The 17,925-nt window shown below is 42.0% G+C and overlaps 1 protein-coding gene across 7 annotated transcripts in view; it reads left to right on the plus strand.

Annotated features, from left to right (window-relative positions):
* KANK1 (KN motif and ankyrin repeat domains 1) overlaps positions 1–17,925 on the plus strand; it is a 108,873-nt gene that overhangs the window by 62,830 nt on the left and 28,118 nt on the right. For all 7 annotated transcript variants that reach the window (XM_085312458.1, XM_085312459.1, XM_085312463.1 and 4 more), the window contains one exon: positions 2,908–3,024. In XM_085312458.1, coding sequence (XP_085168584.1) covers positions 2,988–3,024 — 37 coding nt within the window. In that variant the 5' untranslated portion in view covers positions 2,908–2,987. The remainder of the gene's footprint in view (positions 1–2,907; positions 3,025–17,925) is intronic.

Genomic DNA, 17,925 nt, shown 5'->3' on the forward strand with positions numbered 1-17,925 from the left:
GACCTGGGCCTGGCTGATGCAAATCCATGACAGGTTTCCTCAGCAGAGTCTTCCATTGGCTTTCTTTGCTTCAAGGGGAATAGAAAGTTGCAGGAGCTGCCTGATAAAGTAAGGGCTCCATTAAAAGGCTTGGGTATTTTAACCATGTTTCACTAGTTGATTTTATAGTGGTCCAAAGTCATTGTGCTTCAGCAGTATATGGTAAAAGGACACAGCAGAAGTAGAGGAAACACCTGTTACTGTTCTAGGCTGGGCTGTAAGAAGCAGGGAGGTATGCTGTGCACATTGAAGTGTGTGAATTAATTCAGCCCAGTTTACCTCTGGGTACACTGCTGGTAGTGTTTAACAACCTGGTAAGTGCAGTCCACCCTGAGATATTGGGTAGTGGCTTGCAGTGTAAACAGGTGATCATAGAATCAGTAAGGTTGGAAGGGACCTCTGGAGATCATCTAGTCCAACCTCCCCACTCAGCAGGGTCACCTAGAGCATGTTAGACAGGGTTGCATCCAGGTGGGCCTTGAATATCTCCAGAGAAGGAGACTCCACAACCTCTCCAGGCAACCTGTTCCAGTGCTCTGTCACTCTCACAGGGAAGAAATTCCCCGTCACGTCCAGGTGGAACTTCTGTGCTTCAGTTTCTGCMCACTGCCTCTTGTCCTGTCACACGGGGCAACTGAAAAGAGTTTGTACCCGTCCCCTTGACACCCTCCCTTCAGGTACTTGTACACATTGGTAAGATACCCCCCCTCAATTGTCTCTTCCCCAGGCTAAAGAGCCCCAGCTCTCACAGCTGTTCCTYGTAGGGCAGATGCTGTAGCCCTCTGATCATCCTCATAGCCCTACGCTGGATCTCTCCAGTAGCTCCATGTCTCTCTTGTAGTGGTTAGCCCAGAACTGGACACAGTACTTGAGATGAGGCCTCCTCAGGGCCGAGTACAGGGGCAGGATCACCTGCTTTGACCTGCTGGCAACACTCTTCCTAATGTACTCCAGGATGCCATTGGCTTTCTTGGCTACAAGGGCACATTGTTGACTCATGGTCAATCTGTCATCCACCAGCATTCCCAGGTCTTTCTCTGCAGGTGATGATTTTTCAGTGTAAGTATTCATTGTGATAGGTGAAGGTTACCTTCCTTGAACTTAAAGCATCAACTTATGTCCTGAATGCAAAGGCAGAGACAGGAGTGATACTTTAGAATGTCTCTCCTTGCAAAGGAATAGTTAATACTTTGCTAAAAGCTCTCAGWTTTTAAACTTTTGGTCCTGGCTGCAAACTCCGTTGGCTAGATGCATTTATGTTCTTTCTCAGTATGCTTCATTGTTTTAGAAATCTGATATTATTGTTATACCTGGAAACTTTTGATGGGCCCATCCATGCTGGATGCTGGCATTATTTTGTTGATTGTAACCTTTTACTCATTTGTTTTTTTTGGACAGCTTTGTGTCCCACCATTCCTCARCAAGAGACCATAAATTTAAGAATGTATTGGGGAGGAGGGGTTGCAATGGAGATTTTTCCGCATTCTTGGAAAATTAATGTCAAGATCATGCCAAAAATGAAGAGATTTATGCTTTCGTTTCTGGATAAGAAAAATAAGCTATGCTAGCCTTTGTGATGGAGCTCCGTCAATTACAAKAGACAACTAATTTCTTAGCTGGTGTATCTTCGACTTAGGATTCATATTGTGTTTGCACTCATTGCTGGATTTTCTTTTTGTTTGCTAATCTGCTTAGCGCATAAATACTTCTGTGCACCTACTGTCAGAGCCAAATCACGTATAATTGGGAAAATGTGACTGGTTTGTTGACGAGCTGTCAGTGCCAGTCAGTCTGGGGTTGGAGAAGTGGGGTGTTCTTCATGTAGCTAAGCTCCACCTATCTGAGTCAACAAAATGAAATGCTGTTTGGATTGTAGAAGACTTGAATCAGGGCCAGAAGGAGGCTTCTTGGCAGTACTGGTTGAGTTAAATTTTGTAGTTCCTGAGGATGAGGGTTGCAGTCAGACTGCCCTTACAATGGGCAAAAGGAGTAGCCAGAGCCCCTTCAGCAAGATTGGTGTGCAGAGCTGCTGCCAGCTTTCTCTGCCATCACCTGCCTAGGACAAAAGTATCTTTTTTTTTCTATATCAACAGCTTGAGCTTAAGGCAAGTTCCATTTATTGGTTTAAGTCATTGTAACTGGAGTTCATACACACATACTGACCCTGCAGCATGCAGATTAAAAACAAGCACCAAAGTATCTGAGCCATTGGTGAAACTGCTCAGACCAGCAGCTGTGTTGGGTCTGCAGCAACTCTGGTCCACTGCGTAGCCCTTTGACATGGCAGCCATCGGCCATGTGGTTTATCAGGACTTAGGAATGCAGGGCCTGCTTTTGGCTGTACCTTGTCTGCATAGTGTGTGGGGGGGTGGTTCTTCCCTCATCCCCCTTCAGTGACATCTGAGTGAAGGAATTGCAACCATCCTGCTTGGTCTGTGTGGATATGGATGTGGTAACCGTGCTGCTCTACCTGACATCCTCTAACCATGTTCATATAGAAGTTCAGATGATCTAAAGCTTTGCATAAGCTTTGAGGAAGCTGTCCTGCTACAAGAAAAGCTGGAGACAAACCGCTGGAAAGATAAAGAAAAAAAAGTCAGTTGTAAATCCAATTGCTATGATCAAGAAGTGATCTTGAGTGCCAGTTATCCTTAGACATTGGCACAGTGAGCACAGCTTCATGCACCACTATAGCAGAGGGATTTTGTGGGAAAATGGGATTCTAATTAGGAGGAATTTCCCTGAGTTATTACTGGAATGAACTTTGCAGTAAAGATAAGACGTTGGACACTGAGAAATGCCCCTGCTCAATGTACTTAACTCCTTAAAACTGTGCATTTTTAACAGCTTTTTTCTTRTTTGTTTCAGGTTGCATGTCTGGCTGGACTTGATGCATGACATTTGCATGACACCTAACAACCTAGTTCTGGATGTATCACTGAGCAAACATGGCCTACACAGCAAATGCTAATGACAGTGCTACAGGTAACTAACTGGGAACTTTTTTCCCCCCCTTTTGGTTCTTACATTTTTTAGCTTACTTTTTTCTTGAATTGTGAAACTAGCAGAAAGATGTAGTGGCAGCAGTTAAAACTAAACACTGAAAACTAATTTCCTGGTAGGTCAGAGTCTGGCTGTTTCTTTTCTTCTTTTTTTTCCCTGACAATCACTAAAATTATTGAAGTGTGGGAAGTTGTTTGCAAAAATGTAAAGACTGGCACTTGAATCTTTCAGTATATAGCCTGTCTACTTTTACAGGGCTATGCTGGTTTACGCCAGACTATCAGAGAGGCTCAACAAAAAGTCATGTGGCTGTTGTGCTATGTTTGCAATTGGTGAGGTAACTAGGTCTTACATGCAGAATCTGTAGTCCTTCCAGATCACCCTTACATGTCTTGGTTCTCATCAAGTGTAGCTGTTGGGTTCGTTTCACTTTTTTGGTTGTTTTAAGAAGATCTCGAGATGTCTATTTTGGTTTGGTGCTACTCTTTGAAACAGATTGTTTTGGGTGTTCAAAGGTTGCGGAGAAGCTTTGATAGGTCGGGAAAGAGCAGAGACTGCAGAATAATTGATAAAAGCATAGCAGCAGTGTCTCTCTTGCAGTTGTGTCAATATTTTCTTGTCCTTCTGATCACTGCACAAACATAGCTTTAGCCCACTGAAGCTGAGGCATCTGCGTTGGGATTATATGGAAAATTTCAAGTGCATGGCAGGAGCTTGTGGGCACTCTTCTGGGGCTTCCTAATGTAGGTATGATGGGGAATGGATTTATCAAGGCAGGCCGGGATGGTTGGGAGAACTTTAAATGTCCTGTGAAAGAGTCTTAAATATCTTTGTGTTGTGATTGTAAATAGAAATTTGAGCAGTTTTTCTTTTCCTCTGTGCTTGTTCAAGTGCTGCTCACACAAGCAGATTGAGAAATGGCTTGTCTGGTGAGTTTTAGCACTAATCTAGTTTAAAAGGATGTTCTTGTATGAAATCAAATCCCAAATTACTGGCTATGCTCACTATAACATTTTTCTAATTAGTGCAAGGAATTAAAGCATTCTGTATGGAGGAATTTAAAAATATATAATGCCAGTRTCTGAGGTTTATGCAAAATAAGAAGTCATTCTAAATGGCTAATGGAAGTTATATGAAGCCATTGGARTTAAGATCAGAGAACTGTCAGTTCTTCATTGATTAGTTAAGGCTGAAYTTACCAATGCTGTTAAACACTTGAGATTACTGAAAGTGTATTTTCTCCCTCCTCCCCTCACAAAAGAAAGTAAAAGAACTATATTCCACATTTGCATACAATTGGAAACAGATTGTCTAAGAAAGAAATTATTGTTTTGTAACCTTTTTTTGAGAAAGCGGATTTCAAACAACTCTGCAACTCTAGCTGTTTACTGCTTTTTTTGGCATGTTATCTTTTTTATTGTTGTTTTTTTTCCTCCTCTGTAGTAGACTTCTAACTTAACTAAGTCATACAGAACAATTCCAACTGTTTACAAGGGAAAAAAAGTGTGTATGTGGAKTGTAGTGTTGTTAATTGGTTTGGGTTCCCCCCCCCTTTTTTTTTCTCCTTCCTCTTCCAATTGTCTGTTGGAAAGTGTTGATAGACTGACAAGGTTGGTCTAGACACTAAATGTTTGTGCAGGGGATGTGCTAATGCAAGATGAAGTTCTAGTTTCAAGATTGTCATGCAAACAAGATTTTTTTTGGAATAGAAGCTGTTTGCTCCCTTATTCGTAGAAAGAGTCTATAATGAATTACAAGTATTTAATTCCACAGGAAAATTGGACGACAGTTTACGGAGACTGTCAGGACTTGTTGGCTTTGCAAACCCTTGAGGCCAGTGTTCTGACTTGCAGCTGTACACGTCGGTCCCTCCAAATCTCTAGCAGTTCATCACAGACGGAGAATGGGGCTACGATATGTGTAGGATTTGTTACCTGCTGTGCTGCTGGGAGAGAAAGCTTCTAGAGGAGCAGGAACCGATTCGGGCGTTGGAGGTATTGAAGCAAGTTTCCTAATTGCACGGAGCTCCSAGAGTGGAAAGACAAACTTCAGGGGTGGTGTTTTCTGCACCCTGTGAATCAATCAGCAGCAGGAAAAGGAACTAGAAAGACTTGTTAGGGACTGCTAAGCTGCATTTATGTTACTTGAATATTTTGGCAAATTTGACCACGTGTTCAGTGGCGTTCAAGTACAAGGTGACTAAGGAACAGTGGTTTGCTTTGGATAACTTGAAAATGTGAGTACCTGCACTGCTAACTATGCCCGTGTGCCATTTTGGTAGATTCTTTTGGTAAATGAGCCCGTGTGCAGATCAAATCTATAAAGGAATGCTTGAATTTGGAACTTGTTTGCAGGAAAGAGTCAAGCTATTTTGCATTTGTATAGAGTGTTTTTTTACATTAGCTGTAAATATTTTGAGTGAGTGTGTGTGAGATAAGCTACAAAGCTTTATTATGACTTTATCATAACAGCGCTGATCGTAAATTTCACTGCCTCTTGTATATTTCAGCAAAGAACTGTACTTTAAATTTGACTAATAAATAACAAGAGGCTGTGATTTAGACCTTAGTGCTGTTTGTCAATAGTTCTGTTTGCTGATGAGTTTCTAACTTCAAGTTTTAGCATTCTACTCCTGGTTTTGTTGCACAAAAGTCTTGTAGCGAACTGTATTTCTGTGAGCTATGTGTCTGAGGATGAACAAAAATGCATTTTGGAAATCAGTCTTGCTTGTTTAGAGTCTTGCTTTTAATGGTTGGTTGAGGCTCTGCAAGCATTGTGCAGTCTGCTCAGAAAATAGCCTAAATCTCTCTAACACTGCTGATAGATAAATTGGTAGTTGCAGAAGAAGTTGTTCCATTTTAACAGTGATGTGCTGGGTAGTCTCGTTTCTTTGCTGCTTAAGGCTTTCACCAGTGATGCTTGAGCTTACTGATAGTTCAGTAAACTCAGCAGGTTTAAGATGTGCTGTGGAGGTCCAGAACGTGTCATGTACTTGTCCAAGCAGCTGCAGCAGGAGCTGGGGAATATTCAGCATCTGCAGGGAGCTATTAGGAGGCTGGCCTTATTTTGGCACACGATGCCAATTAATTTTTCTATGCAGAGTTCCAGGGGAAAAAAAATTGAGGTGATTGTTTCTCAAAAATAGTGATGGTGTCTTTGTTAACCTCTGGGTGAAACTTCCAGTAATTGTTAGCTTCTGTGCTCGCTGAGACTGATACCTAAATCATCTATCTAATGAAGCTCTGCAAATATTTTTGTGGTGAAATCTGTAGAAAGGTGCTCTAGTCAGCTGCAAACATCATAGTACATACCAGTCTGAGAAGTACCCAGCAGTTTGGAAGTACTTCTGGCTGAGTTTTAATGCCTTGCACTAATACTTGATTTGCTGAAACTGCTTTCAAAACACATACTCTGAAAGGCACTGAATGACGTGAAATTCCAGTGCAATGCCATTTATTCTGTTAGAGAAAACAAGGAAACAGCAAAAACAAACACAAAACTAATAAAGGATTAAAAGTTGTATTTATTTTAAGCATAATGAAAACATAAACTCTTTTATCTGACTTCCGTAAGTAGCTCATGTTCTGCTTTCAGTGTCTGCAGAATTATCAGTCATAATTGTCCTTGTTTAACAAGGAAAAAACAAGGGGCTTTAATGGAAGAAAAGTGTTTCCAGATTTCCTCAGTACGCTGGGCTGCAGGGGTCAGTGTAGCAAGGCTTTTGCACAGATCCCTTCTTCACGTTGTCGTTTCACTTTTTGCCTTTGATTAACTTAAGCTATATGCTTTACCACTTTTAGATTCCTACATGGTTCTTAATGCTGTGGTATCATTGCAGCTCACCATCCTTTTTACTGTTATTCCCTTTGTACTTATAAAGCATGAGATTGGTGCTCTTGCCCTGTTCTTGGTAAGAGCCAGTGCACAAGTGTCTTTGCTCCTGATTTGCTCCTCTTTCACTTTTCCACTGGTCTTTCGTGTCTGTGTCTTTCCTAAGTGCCAAGTCTATCCCTCTTTGGCCTGGGGCTTGGGCACAACAGATCTTGCCTGCTGTTACAGGGAGTGTGCATGCTGTCCTAAATGTGAGGTTGCTCCTCTCTGAAGGCGCTCAGAAGAGCTGCCTTCAGAGCTCAGAAGAGCTCAGAGCTCAGAAAATCTGAACCAAAACCTGTATGTAATTTTCCATTGGAATTTTAAAGTTTTAAGTTAGGAATGTTTCCAAGCCTCTGTGCAGGCAGAGGGAGTCTCCAGCCATGGTCTCTGTCATCCCATGGTTTGCAAGGGARATCTGGAGGTTTCTACTCTAGCCTCCAGTGGAAGCACAGTCTGGGCTGTGGCTTGGTGTGGCATCAGCGTCACCTCCTGACAGTAAGGCAGTGAAAGCAGAGCTGTGGTGACTGCTGAATGCTGTTTTAGAGGGCAGATTTCAGTGGAGCAGCCTGGCTTGTCCCTCTGAGTCTTATGAATATGGACAGTTACTGTGCAGCACTGCATGACTCTCTAGTTAGTCTTTCTTTATGATCTGAGTGGATTTATTCACTCCTAAGTGRAGTAACAAATATGTGTCCATTAGTCAGAGAATTAGGCCAATACAGGGAAGCCATTACCTGAATTAACATTGTTAGAGAACCTAACTTTAGTGGGACTCAAAGATCAGAAGTTTATTAAATTTTTCATTTGGTGGTATATAAATGCTTTGGCAACTGTTACAAAGTACTATGAAAACCTCTATTGACTTATTAATCTCTCAAAGTGAATAAACAGAATGCATATATTTGCTTAGAATAATCTTTTTATCATACATATTTTATGCATTGATTTCTAAGAACGCTTGACAAACATTTGTAGACACATGTTCCTTTTAGTTATGAATTTGTGTGTATTGCTAGAGTCTCTTCCATGATTTGTGTTTTGTGAAACATACAATCTTGGGCAATATGCATGGGATTTTGGTAGAGCATTCCAGCCTAATGATTAGAAGTGTAGTTTGAGAAGAAAGTACTGTGCAGCAGACTGTTGCTACTAATTATACTATTAGCTGAGTATTCACTCATACTTACTAGAGAACCTCAGTGACTGAATGGAGACTTGCATACGTGAGCTCTTGAAGTCAGCAGCTGAAGGAGCTTGGTTGCTTGGTGGCAGTCAATTGGATGCTACTTTCACCTGTGCAGGTTAGGTGTTAACAAGGTGTCTTGATGGTCCTGCCGATACCCTGGGCTTGGCAGGTTCAAACACACTGAATTCATGTAGCTTAGTGGATGGGCAGGACTAGGTTCAGGTGAGTGACTTCTTCCTGCTCTGGTCTGGCATCTGACAGCAGCTGGTGTTAGTGGTATGGCAGATGTGCTGTGAACATGTGCTTTGGCAGCTGGTGGGACACTCTTGACATTGAGGGAGCATGCTGAATTTCTGTGTCCTTCCATGTTGCGGGGATGGGCAAGGAGGATGCAGGGTTGTCCCAGGAYCCAGCTCCTGCCTCACCCATGAGTGATCTAGTGAGTCACTCTGGTGATGCCCAGAACTTAAAAACAAGCTGGGGTGGGACACTGAAATCCACAGGGTGAAGGGTGAGTGAGCTGCCAGTGACTTCACAGCAGCTCTATCATAAAGCATATCAAAATTTCCACGAGCGTGCTGCAGTAACTCAYTGCACTCAACAGGATGCTTGAGAATGGACTGACTTGCATCAGTCTGGCTTTACTYAAAGGCCTTTCTTGGCCATTAGAGGGATCATGGCTGTTCTTCTGCATGTGAGTTGTTGTTTAAAGACTGTCTTTCAKGTCTGATCTTGGAGACAGCAGGGAGAGGGTGCAGGAAAAAGTTTGAAAGGACACAGTAAACACAGTGTCCTTAGGAGCTGAGGACACTTAGCAGTGTGTCTGTCTGCTTGAGGTACTTTCCAGATATACTACTACTTGGAAATGGAAATTGGATGTAGTGGGAAACAGATGGCCCGAGACACAAAGCCAGGTCAGATGTTGATGCTTTGCAGAAGGACAAAGCACCGTGAGAAACAGACAAGACTGAATTGGTCTATCTTTTGTTCAGAGATTACCACAGTCTCTGTAGTGCCATGTGTCTTGTTCTGGATTATTTTCTGCTGCTTTCTAGAGACTTCTTCCATTTTACCTAGATGAAAGACTGCTTTTCTTCCTCCCTGATGCAGGAGTCATGCACACTTTCTTCACGCCCGAGCTGTCCAATTACACTCAAATGAGCTGCGTCTGGCTTGCATGTGGCTTGTTTCTGTTCCCAGAGAAAGTATGGTCCTCTGCACCCCTAGAGGCAGCTAAAGGTGCTGATCTCATATTTTAAAGCCCAGTAACACTGTAGGGGTGAAACAGACACGCCTTGCTGTTCATGGTGCTCTGTAATCTCACAAAACTGGTGGTGATTAACAGTGATGAAAAGCCCTTAGGTCCCATGATGGAAGTCGCTGCTTTGCCCTGATGTGACTGCAGGCTGGTGAGAGGTGCTTGTGTAAAGGAGCAGATTGAGGGACTTGTGTCAGGGGCAAGGACCCACAGAAGGACAGGCATGTGTCAGAGGAAAAACACAACAAACTTCTTTCCAGCCTTGAAAAACTACTCTCTCTACATCTTCTTCCTCCTCCCACTCCCAAGGTAAATACAGATATATGACTCAGCAGATCTTGGTCACCATTTAATCCAAAGAGTGTGTATTTTTTCCCCAAAAAACGTGTTCTGTAGTATTTCTGACTTTTCCTTCAGACCTGCAGAAAGCAGTTTGGGAATAATTTAATCTTCTTGATTGGCAGAGTGTCCATGGGAGGGGATGGGATTTTGCTGCTTTTAGAAGGATATGGGCCCAAGGGAAATGGCTTGGCTGGAGATAGCAAGGTTACAGCTGGTTGTCCCCTGTTTAGTGAACGTGGAAAGCTTGGGCTCAGTGGTGCTGCGGAGTAGCCTCTGGATCAGAAGTCCTTGGTGTCCTTGCAGTGACAGCCGCCCTCTTCCCCCTTCTCACGTCAGCTGTCGTTGGATTACAGATGACAGAGAAGCAATCCTTCCCGTATCATGTTTTCACAGCAGTTTTGGGGGTAGAGAGAGTGCTCAGGCTCCCTACGTTGGTGTTGCTGCTGCATCTCTGTTTCCTGCCTCTGGAAATGCAACTCCCTGTGGTGGCAGAGCACAGATTCCTGCCAGGATCTCCTTATTGGGCCAGCTCAGAGTTTTGGGACAGAAATTTGCTTGTGGCCATCTGCCCTTTGCTCCCTCCTTCTGATTTTGTTCTGAATTTGCATTAGAAACAAGCAATTGCCTATTCCCACCATGGGGTGGGATGCAGGTTGCAGCATGCAGAGTCTGGGGTTTAGCAAATCAGCTGTGTCCAGATAAAGCTTCTTCCCCCAGAACATCCCCCCCCCCGCCCTTTTAAAAAACTCTTCATAACGTATACCCAATCTCTGTTAGACACACTCTCTTGTGATTTTTTTTCTTCACTTGAGTCTTCACACAGATTTTGACAAAACTAAATCTTTACAAACTGTAAAATTAAAATGTAGAGGTAGCTGAGTGTATTATGATTCCATCATATTCTTTTATGCTTTCAGTCTATTTCCCCATTCAGATCTTCTTCCCTGTAGAGATAGGTAATGTAACTCTTAATCTCTCTCACAACCATTTCCTTTTTCTTGATGGATTTCTCCTCCCTAGTTATCTTACACTGTAATGTTGTAATTAAGTGTTCTGCTTTTTAAAGCRTATCTTCCTATTTTTTCCCCCTCCATAAGTGTTTTGCTCTCCTTAAATATACAGAACCTGTCTGTGATATTTCTGGGTTACCAGTCTTCAGTACTTGTTTCAAAGTGGGAGGGAGAGGAGGGAGAGGGTGGAAACTATTTTTAATACCTGGGTTTGAGGGTTTGGTCAGATTAGGGAGAGGATCAAATTAACTGATAATTGGGAACAGAGTGTTCTCCCTGTGTAAACCAGACATCATGGTTTTGGAGCAGTCATTTATTGCTAAGGGGCATGTTTGTTGATGTACTCCTGGCCCTTTCCCTACATTTTCTTCACAAAACCAATCCCTCTGTCTGGAGGACCATCCTATGTTTTGCAGAAGATTTAATAAAACTAAAGTGCACTTGTTTAATTTCGTTGTTACTGGATTTTCCAGTCTCATCCTTGCAGGCAGCTCAATTTTAAGGTCTCATACATGCTGCTTGACAAATATAAAGTGTATAGCTTTCAGAAAAATAGTACAGTRCAAGTAAATGCAATAAATTGCACAGCTGTGGTTAGAAGAGAAGATTGACATTAGCATATGACAGAAGCACAAAGCAAAGATCAGAGCAGTCATGTTTKAAGAAGTTAGGAGGATCAACAATTGTTTTTTAATTTTGAGAAATCCATGGCTAAGCCCTTTCTCCCTCTTCTTATAAGAAGCCCCTTTAGGCCCTTTCTTTCCCCTTCCTCCAGCAGAAATTGAGATTCCTAAATTTAGATGGCCACGCTTTTCTGCTTTTCCATCTTTTAAGTTAAAAAATAAATTAAAAAACCCCACATATTTTGTAATCATTCTCTTCTGCTCATCTTCTGTTTTTCTGCATGGAGACAGATACTTGTAACATAGTTTTAAGCTTGGCAGTGCTTGAATCTGCACATGAGACTGTGGATTGACTGTATAACCCTGCAGGTTTTTGCCATCGTAAGTTACAGTCCTGTTCTCGTCCTCCATTCTCAGACAGTGCATCAGTTGGGATGCTCCTTCTTGCTCCCCAGCATCCCTCCCAACTCCTCTCTATGCCTGGACTACCCTGGCTCTTATGGGGATGAGCAGTCCCTGGGGAGCACAGCCTTCTCCATCCCTTCGATTTGCCAGTGCCTTTTCTTTGCTCCCTGCCAGCGCATGCCCTGCTTTTAACCCTCAGAGGCTTCATTCTTTAGTGCTGTGGAATATGCGCTGTTGACAATTTCAGAATCCTCTCCCTTTTTAGAAGAAAGTTATCGTGGTGCCACAGCTCTGCAAGCCCTTGCATGATTAGTCAGGCCATCTTGGCCTGTACGCCTGTAGGACAAGAACCTGGATACAGCAAAGACCTCAGTGGTGGTTCCAGGAAGTATGAGAGACACCTCTGCCTGTAACCAAGCGAAAAATTTCATTTTTGCTCCATTCCAGCTCTTCTATCCTTTCCAGATCCTGCTGTTATGTGATGTATTGTATGCACTGTTCATCGGTTAAGTTAGTGTGTTAGTGATGGGCATGTGTCATCTTGCCAACAGGTTTTAGTTACACATGACACTTGTGTTTTTCTCCCAATTTATGTGCACCTTTCCTTCCTCAGGCTGTATAGCCAGGATGTTCTTGGGGGAAGAGATGTAGTATTTTTTTGATTAGTAGTTGTTACTATAAATTCATGGTGCTTGACTGCAGAGTCTTGGCCCAAACAGAAAGCAAAGAGATCCCCCCCGAAAGTAGCCTATATTGTCTCCCTCGCAAAGGCATGAATTTCTTCCTCTTCCCCTTGCTTCTCCTCTCAAGCTAGGAAGTAGGGGGTGACCACTGATGTATGCAGAACATCTGCTGGACTGACTGGATCAGCCACCTGTCCCTGAATGACTCAGCCTGTTTTTCTTAAGTGCACCTGGATACCCTGTTGAGTTCCCACAGACGCGAGTTTACCTGGCCATCTTTGTCCGTTTCATAAGAAGCCAGGACATGTACTTAAAGATTTGAGAATTTGTTTCTACCTTTTACTCTCTCTTGTGTTCATGTTCATTTTGTAAATTCACCTTGAAAAATGGGAGAGCAAAACTGACGGGTAAAGCTCTGCTGTGAGTTGCAAGCAGAGCTGCAAGCTGACTCAGTTCTAACACCTGAATAGAAACAAGCAAGGATGCCTGACTGTCTATAAAAGGGATTTTAGTGAATATGAATAGTATCCTAGCTCCTACAGTAAGGCTTCTTTCTGTAAGCTTTTCCAAGCAGAGAAGGGTAGAGATCACTAGATTTAAGATAGCATACAGTTTTAATTCACTGAATGTGAAGGTAAACCATAAGGACAGTTAATGATGAAATGGGGCAAGTTTTCAATTGCGCCCTCTGCAACTGTAGCATGCAGTCTCTCTCATGGAGGTTTTAAGTATTGTATTAGTCCTTGGGTCAGATTAATCATCCGTAACTTCGTCTCTAGACACTCAGCTGGTAACTCTTCTTACAGTACAGGTACATCAGATGCAGTGTGACATTTTGAGATCAGTTGTTGAATACCTTCCAGCTACCCTGAAAATACACATTTGACTCTGTGGCTTGCAAACTATCCTGACCACCCYTGACTCAGGAAGTCCCTGGGTTGCAGGTTTCTGGAAGCTAAGTGGCGAAATGGGGCTGTGTGTTTGCTTTATCCTTGTGCCCTTCCAGAGGCATATSGTAGGGATGGTAGGCCAGATCAGCCTTTGGTCTGACCTAGCATAGCTAGCTGGCTTTAATTTTTATGGAAATTGGCTGTCAAACTCTAAAGCACTATAAAAACCAAAAGCATTCAAACAAAATCCTTCCCCTCTCTCACAAAACAAAATCCAGCAAAATAAAGTAAAAAAGAACGCTGCATCCTATCCTCACCAAAATGCAACAGCCGTTTTGGGGGATAAGAAGTGACAATGAACAATGAAGGTGACTGTGTTTGGCCAGACTCTGTGCTCGCCCCCTCCTCTCACCCCTGCATCACAGCAATCAGCTGTGATTACTTCAGTCTTTCCACCTTGTGGTACCTTAGTACCCAGCAAATGGTCTCCTGGAGGCTTTCCTTCATCCATAGMTTTTGCCTTTCTCAAATCCATTGTGACCTCCCAGCCTTTTGTTTTTAAAAGGGACGTGAAGTAATCTGCTTTTTAGATAAGAGTTTACCAGCTGGATGGCTGCCTGTATGCTCAATCTTACATTTGCTGTGTTATAAACCCAAGTCAGGTTTTTTGATCACTGGGGAGCTATTCTCTGACCTCAGTTCTGTTTTGATTATAAACAGTAGCTGAAGTGAGTTTATCTGGCACTATAACAGTCTAAAGGGCCAAGAGAATAAGTAAGAGTATGCTCTTTGACTTTAAGTTTCACTGTTGCCAACCTAGATATGTCTGCATATTTCCTTTGCTGGACTGGGGATGAAGAGCTGATACGTAGTCTGGGTTTTTGTTTGCATCCTTGGCAGGCCATTTTTAGCCTGCTGAGTTGAGAGAGCTTGGAGGAGAATCTCTTGAAGGTACATGACTTGGTGCAGGGCTCTTGCAGATGTCAAGGCCTTGAAACAACAGAGTAATAAAAAACAGCTGGAGCATGTGGAGACAGCTGCTAAAAATTTTTCTTCCCTAAACAGGATATCTTGCTGTCTTTTTTAAGAAAAAATGAAATCATTAAAAGTTTTTTTTGCTTCTCCATTTGGACAGAATTCTGACTCTTGAGAAACACATTTGTTATACCTTCTGTTCTCGTTTTTTATCCTGCACGTCACTGGGTTTTTTCCTTTTCTTTCTTTTCTTTTCTTTTTTTTTTTGTGTTCTTCCTTTCCTGATATGAAGAACCTAGAACCTAGAAAAGAACTTTTTAATGATTAGACTAGCAAGACCAACAAATAATTTAGTCCCACTGTGAAGTACATGTACTTAAATGGTTGGTTACTCTTTAATGGTCAAAACATGTGGTCAGAAGACCTGTTCTGAGAAGGGTAGTGAGCACAAAACAGTGGCCCTGGCCTCTGGGCAGCATTACAGGCACTGAACTCTACCTCATGTACCCACAAACAGAAAGGATGGGATAGGCATCAGTTGTCCTAGAGTTTTTGTCTGTCTTTTAAAAGTAACTTCAAAGGATTGTTAGAAGATGTCCCCAAAGCTGCTTATTTTGTGAAGAACCTCTTTGTCGTTATGGGTGGTATAGTTAGAGAAGAGAGCAAACCAAACTGAGTTCACTTAAAATTCAGCACCTTTTTGGTCCATTGACGTAACAAGATGACTGCACCTACAGACCTTCTTTGGACTGCCTTTTTGGATCTCCTGTTTTATGGTGTGTATGTGTCAATGATTCAAGGAAATAAATGTAAATAATCCAGAGGGCAGGGCCTATTTTGTAGTCCAAAAGCTAATGTTTGTAAGAAACTTCAGTGCCTGAAAGTCTTAAATATTACTTCACTTCATATTAAATACCACTGAAGACACTAGATATGTTCAGGGAACACTTTTAATGAAAGTCTGCCATTTTAGCTGAAGGTGCTGTGAAAGCCTTGAACCTCCCTTTTGTCGTTTCAGTGCGGGACCCACTTTATCTCCAGCACAGCTCTTTCAGCCTGCAGTGATGCTGGTCATGATTTTCAACATTCATGCCAATAGCTTGTTTTTTYTCACTGTTCCTTTCTGGGAATCTTGGATAGAGGACTGAGTAATAATTCTTTAGGTTTAATCCTGCAGGGTCTTAGGACTGTTACAATACTTGTTAAAGTAAATGGGTCAATGTGAGAGGCTGATTTTGGAGTTCTTGTTTAGCTACACCACAGCAACTGTTATTGTAAGCAGAGTGAAGAGAGATGGGACTTAGGCCTTTGAGGATCTCTGTGATGCTGAGAAGTGAAATCTTTGCAGAATTCCAGTTATCTTTACTTGAGTTATACTTAGTGTTTAAGTTTGTGAGTTGAACTTAGTGTGATGTGAAAAGAAGGAATTTGCATGTGGAAAAATCAAGTAGGTTTGTGCTTTATTTTAATGCTTTTGCTGGTGTGAAAGATGTCTTGTGTACTTTGGCCATGACTCAAAAAAAAAAAAAAAAAGTTTCTAGCTTCATACGAAAGAGTTGTATTTTTATCCCTCAAATTATAAGTTGCATTTGACAAGAGTAAACAAAAACAGATTGAATGTAACATAGGCAGAATCGCAGACAGCGTGGTAAAGTTACAACGGAGGTAATTGCTCTGCCCAAATCAGGTCAGTGAACCTCTCTGTGCTCCCTGTGCACAGGTGGGAGTGGGAAGCGATAGATGGTGGGGGTGAGGGGCTTGGGAAGGGGGTGAGGGGTAGGAGAGAAGTCCCCTAAACTTCTCGTTCCTTCTTGCTTTCTCTTCACCAGAGAAAACTTTTTTTTTTTTTTTTTTTTTTTTTTTTTTTTTTTTTATATTTTTTTTTTTTTTTTTTTTTTTTTTTTTTTTTAGGGTATGGTTTGGTACAGCTCCTTTCACCCTTCTGTTTTAGCGCGTGCATTAACCCTCTGCGAGTAGAGGCTGTTTGAGGCAGCCACCACCACATGAAGCGACGTGAAGTCGCGCTGAGCTCTGCTGGCTGCCTGGCTGGCTSGCGGACCAGGATTTTGTCAGGAAATTCCAAATGAGTATAAATAAATTCTCTGTAGCAACCTCTGGGCTGCCTGCCTGCTGATGTGTCAGGAATACTCATTCCCTTTAAGGCAAAGGAAAGTGTGCTTCACACTGAATTTCCTGAAAGCGACACACTGCAACATTCAACAGTTACTTCTCCATGGATCGGTAAGTGAGACCCTCAGACAGAGGAGAAGTGAGATGTAAAATTGTCTCTGCCTGGTCTCTAGATAATCTGAGAAAAAGGAGGGAGGCACTGGAGAGTAGCATGTTCGGAAACGAGCCCTTTGCGCTGATTTAGTGTACTAAATAGCATACCTATTGCATTTTCTTCTCTTTTAATAATGTCCAGTTAGCACAGTTTTCAAGTGCTTTCTGTAAGTCCGAAGAGAATAGGCACTTACAGTTTTATGTAGCTTTGGTAAACTCTTTGTTTTTGTTGCTCCATACTGAGTGGTTTATTTTCTTCAACAAAWGCAGGTTTTCTAGTCAGAGACCTGTGTTCTGAATATTCAAGCGAATGCAATGCTAAACCTGTTCACTGTAAGTCAACAGAAGAAAGGTAGCTATTGTGTGTAAAGCTGCTCAGTTTGAATATTGTTCATAGATTTTCAATTCTGAGCCACGGTTTTTACCTATTTAAAACATGCAGAAAGAATTGCTTCTAATGTTGACTTTGTCAGTATAATCTCTGGTTGTCACTTTTTTATATTTTTGAAGGAAACCAGTTCATCAGTCTCAGTTTTTCAAGTGCAGAGAAAAAGCTTTTATTGTTTTTGGAAAACACAAATCGCTTATGTTTTTGAAGTTCAGAAGGCAGCAAACATCTTATCTCACACAGCAAATCAGTACTAGATTGATGTGAAGGTGGGTAGGAGGGAACAGTTCCTGGTACTTGAAATATCAGATTGAATATGCAGCATAAACCATTTTCCTTATTGAGGTAAGCATGTGACAAAATAAAGTCCTTCCAGGGTTCATAAATACAAATATTTGTAGAGTCATTCTTGCAGAAGACATTTCCTTCATTTTTAACACGCTGTGCACAGCTATAAGATGAAACTATAAATGAATTTTAATAGTCCGTGGTAGGATTATATCCTAGGAGTCTAGGGCCTTTCCTGATGGTTACTGCTGTTACAGTAGCCCTAGGTATCTGCACCTCCTCAGAGGTTTATAGACAAAAGAAAAGCAATGCTTTAATTCATTTCCATGTTTTGTTTTTGTGATTCAGGTCTTCCTGGGTAGAAGGAAAACAGTTATTATCTTTGCTTGAGTTTCTAAAGGTAACACTGGTGCACAGTTGTGGCCAGAGAGACATTTAGGCAAAGGCCTGGCTTGCGCCCATGCTGCTTTTGGCCCCTGTGGGGATGGTGAGATGTTTGGATGAGTGGGGAAARAAGAGAAAAACTTGGAGGTTTGCTGCTCTTCTGTTTTGATACCCGACTCTGCTGCACTTTTGTGAAGTCTGTCCTGCCATGTGTAGACACACTTTGGTCTTTATCATTATTTTTTTTCTTGATAATCTTAACCTGTGTTAAGGGAATGGTTGAGAGCTCCATTGG

Source organism: Rhea americana, unplaced genomic scaffold (assembly GCF_003343005.1).
Source record: "Rhea americana isolate MKP2758 unplaced genomic scaffold, rheAme1 scaffold_365, whole genome shotgun sequence".
Lineage (NCBI taxonomy): Eukaryota > Metazoa > Chordata > Aves > Rheiformes > Rheidae > Rhea > Rhea americana.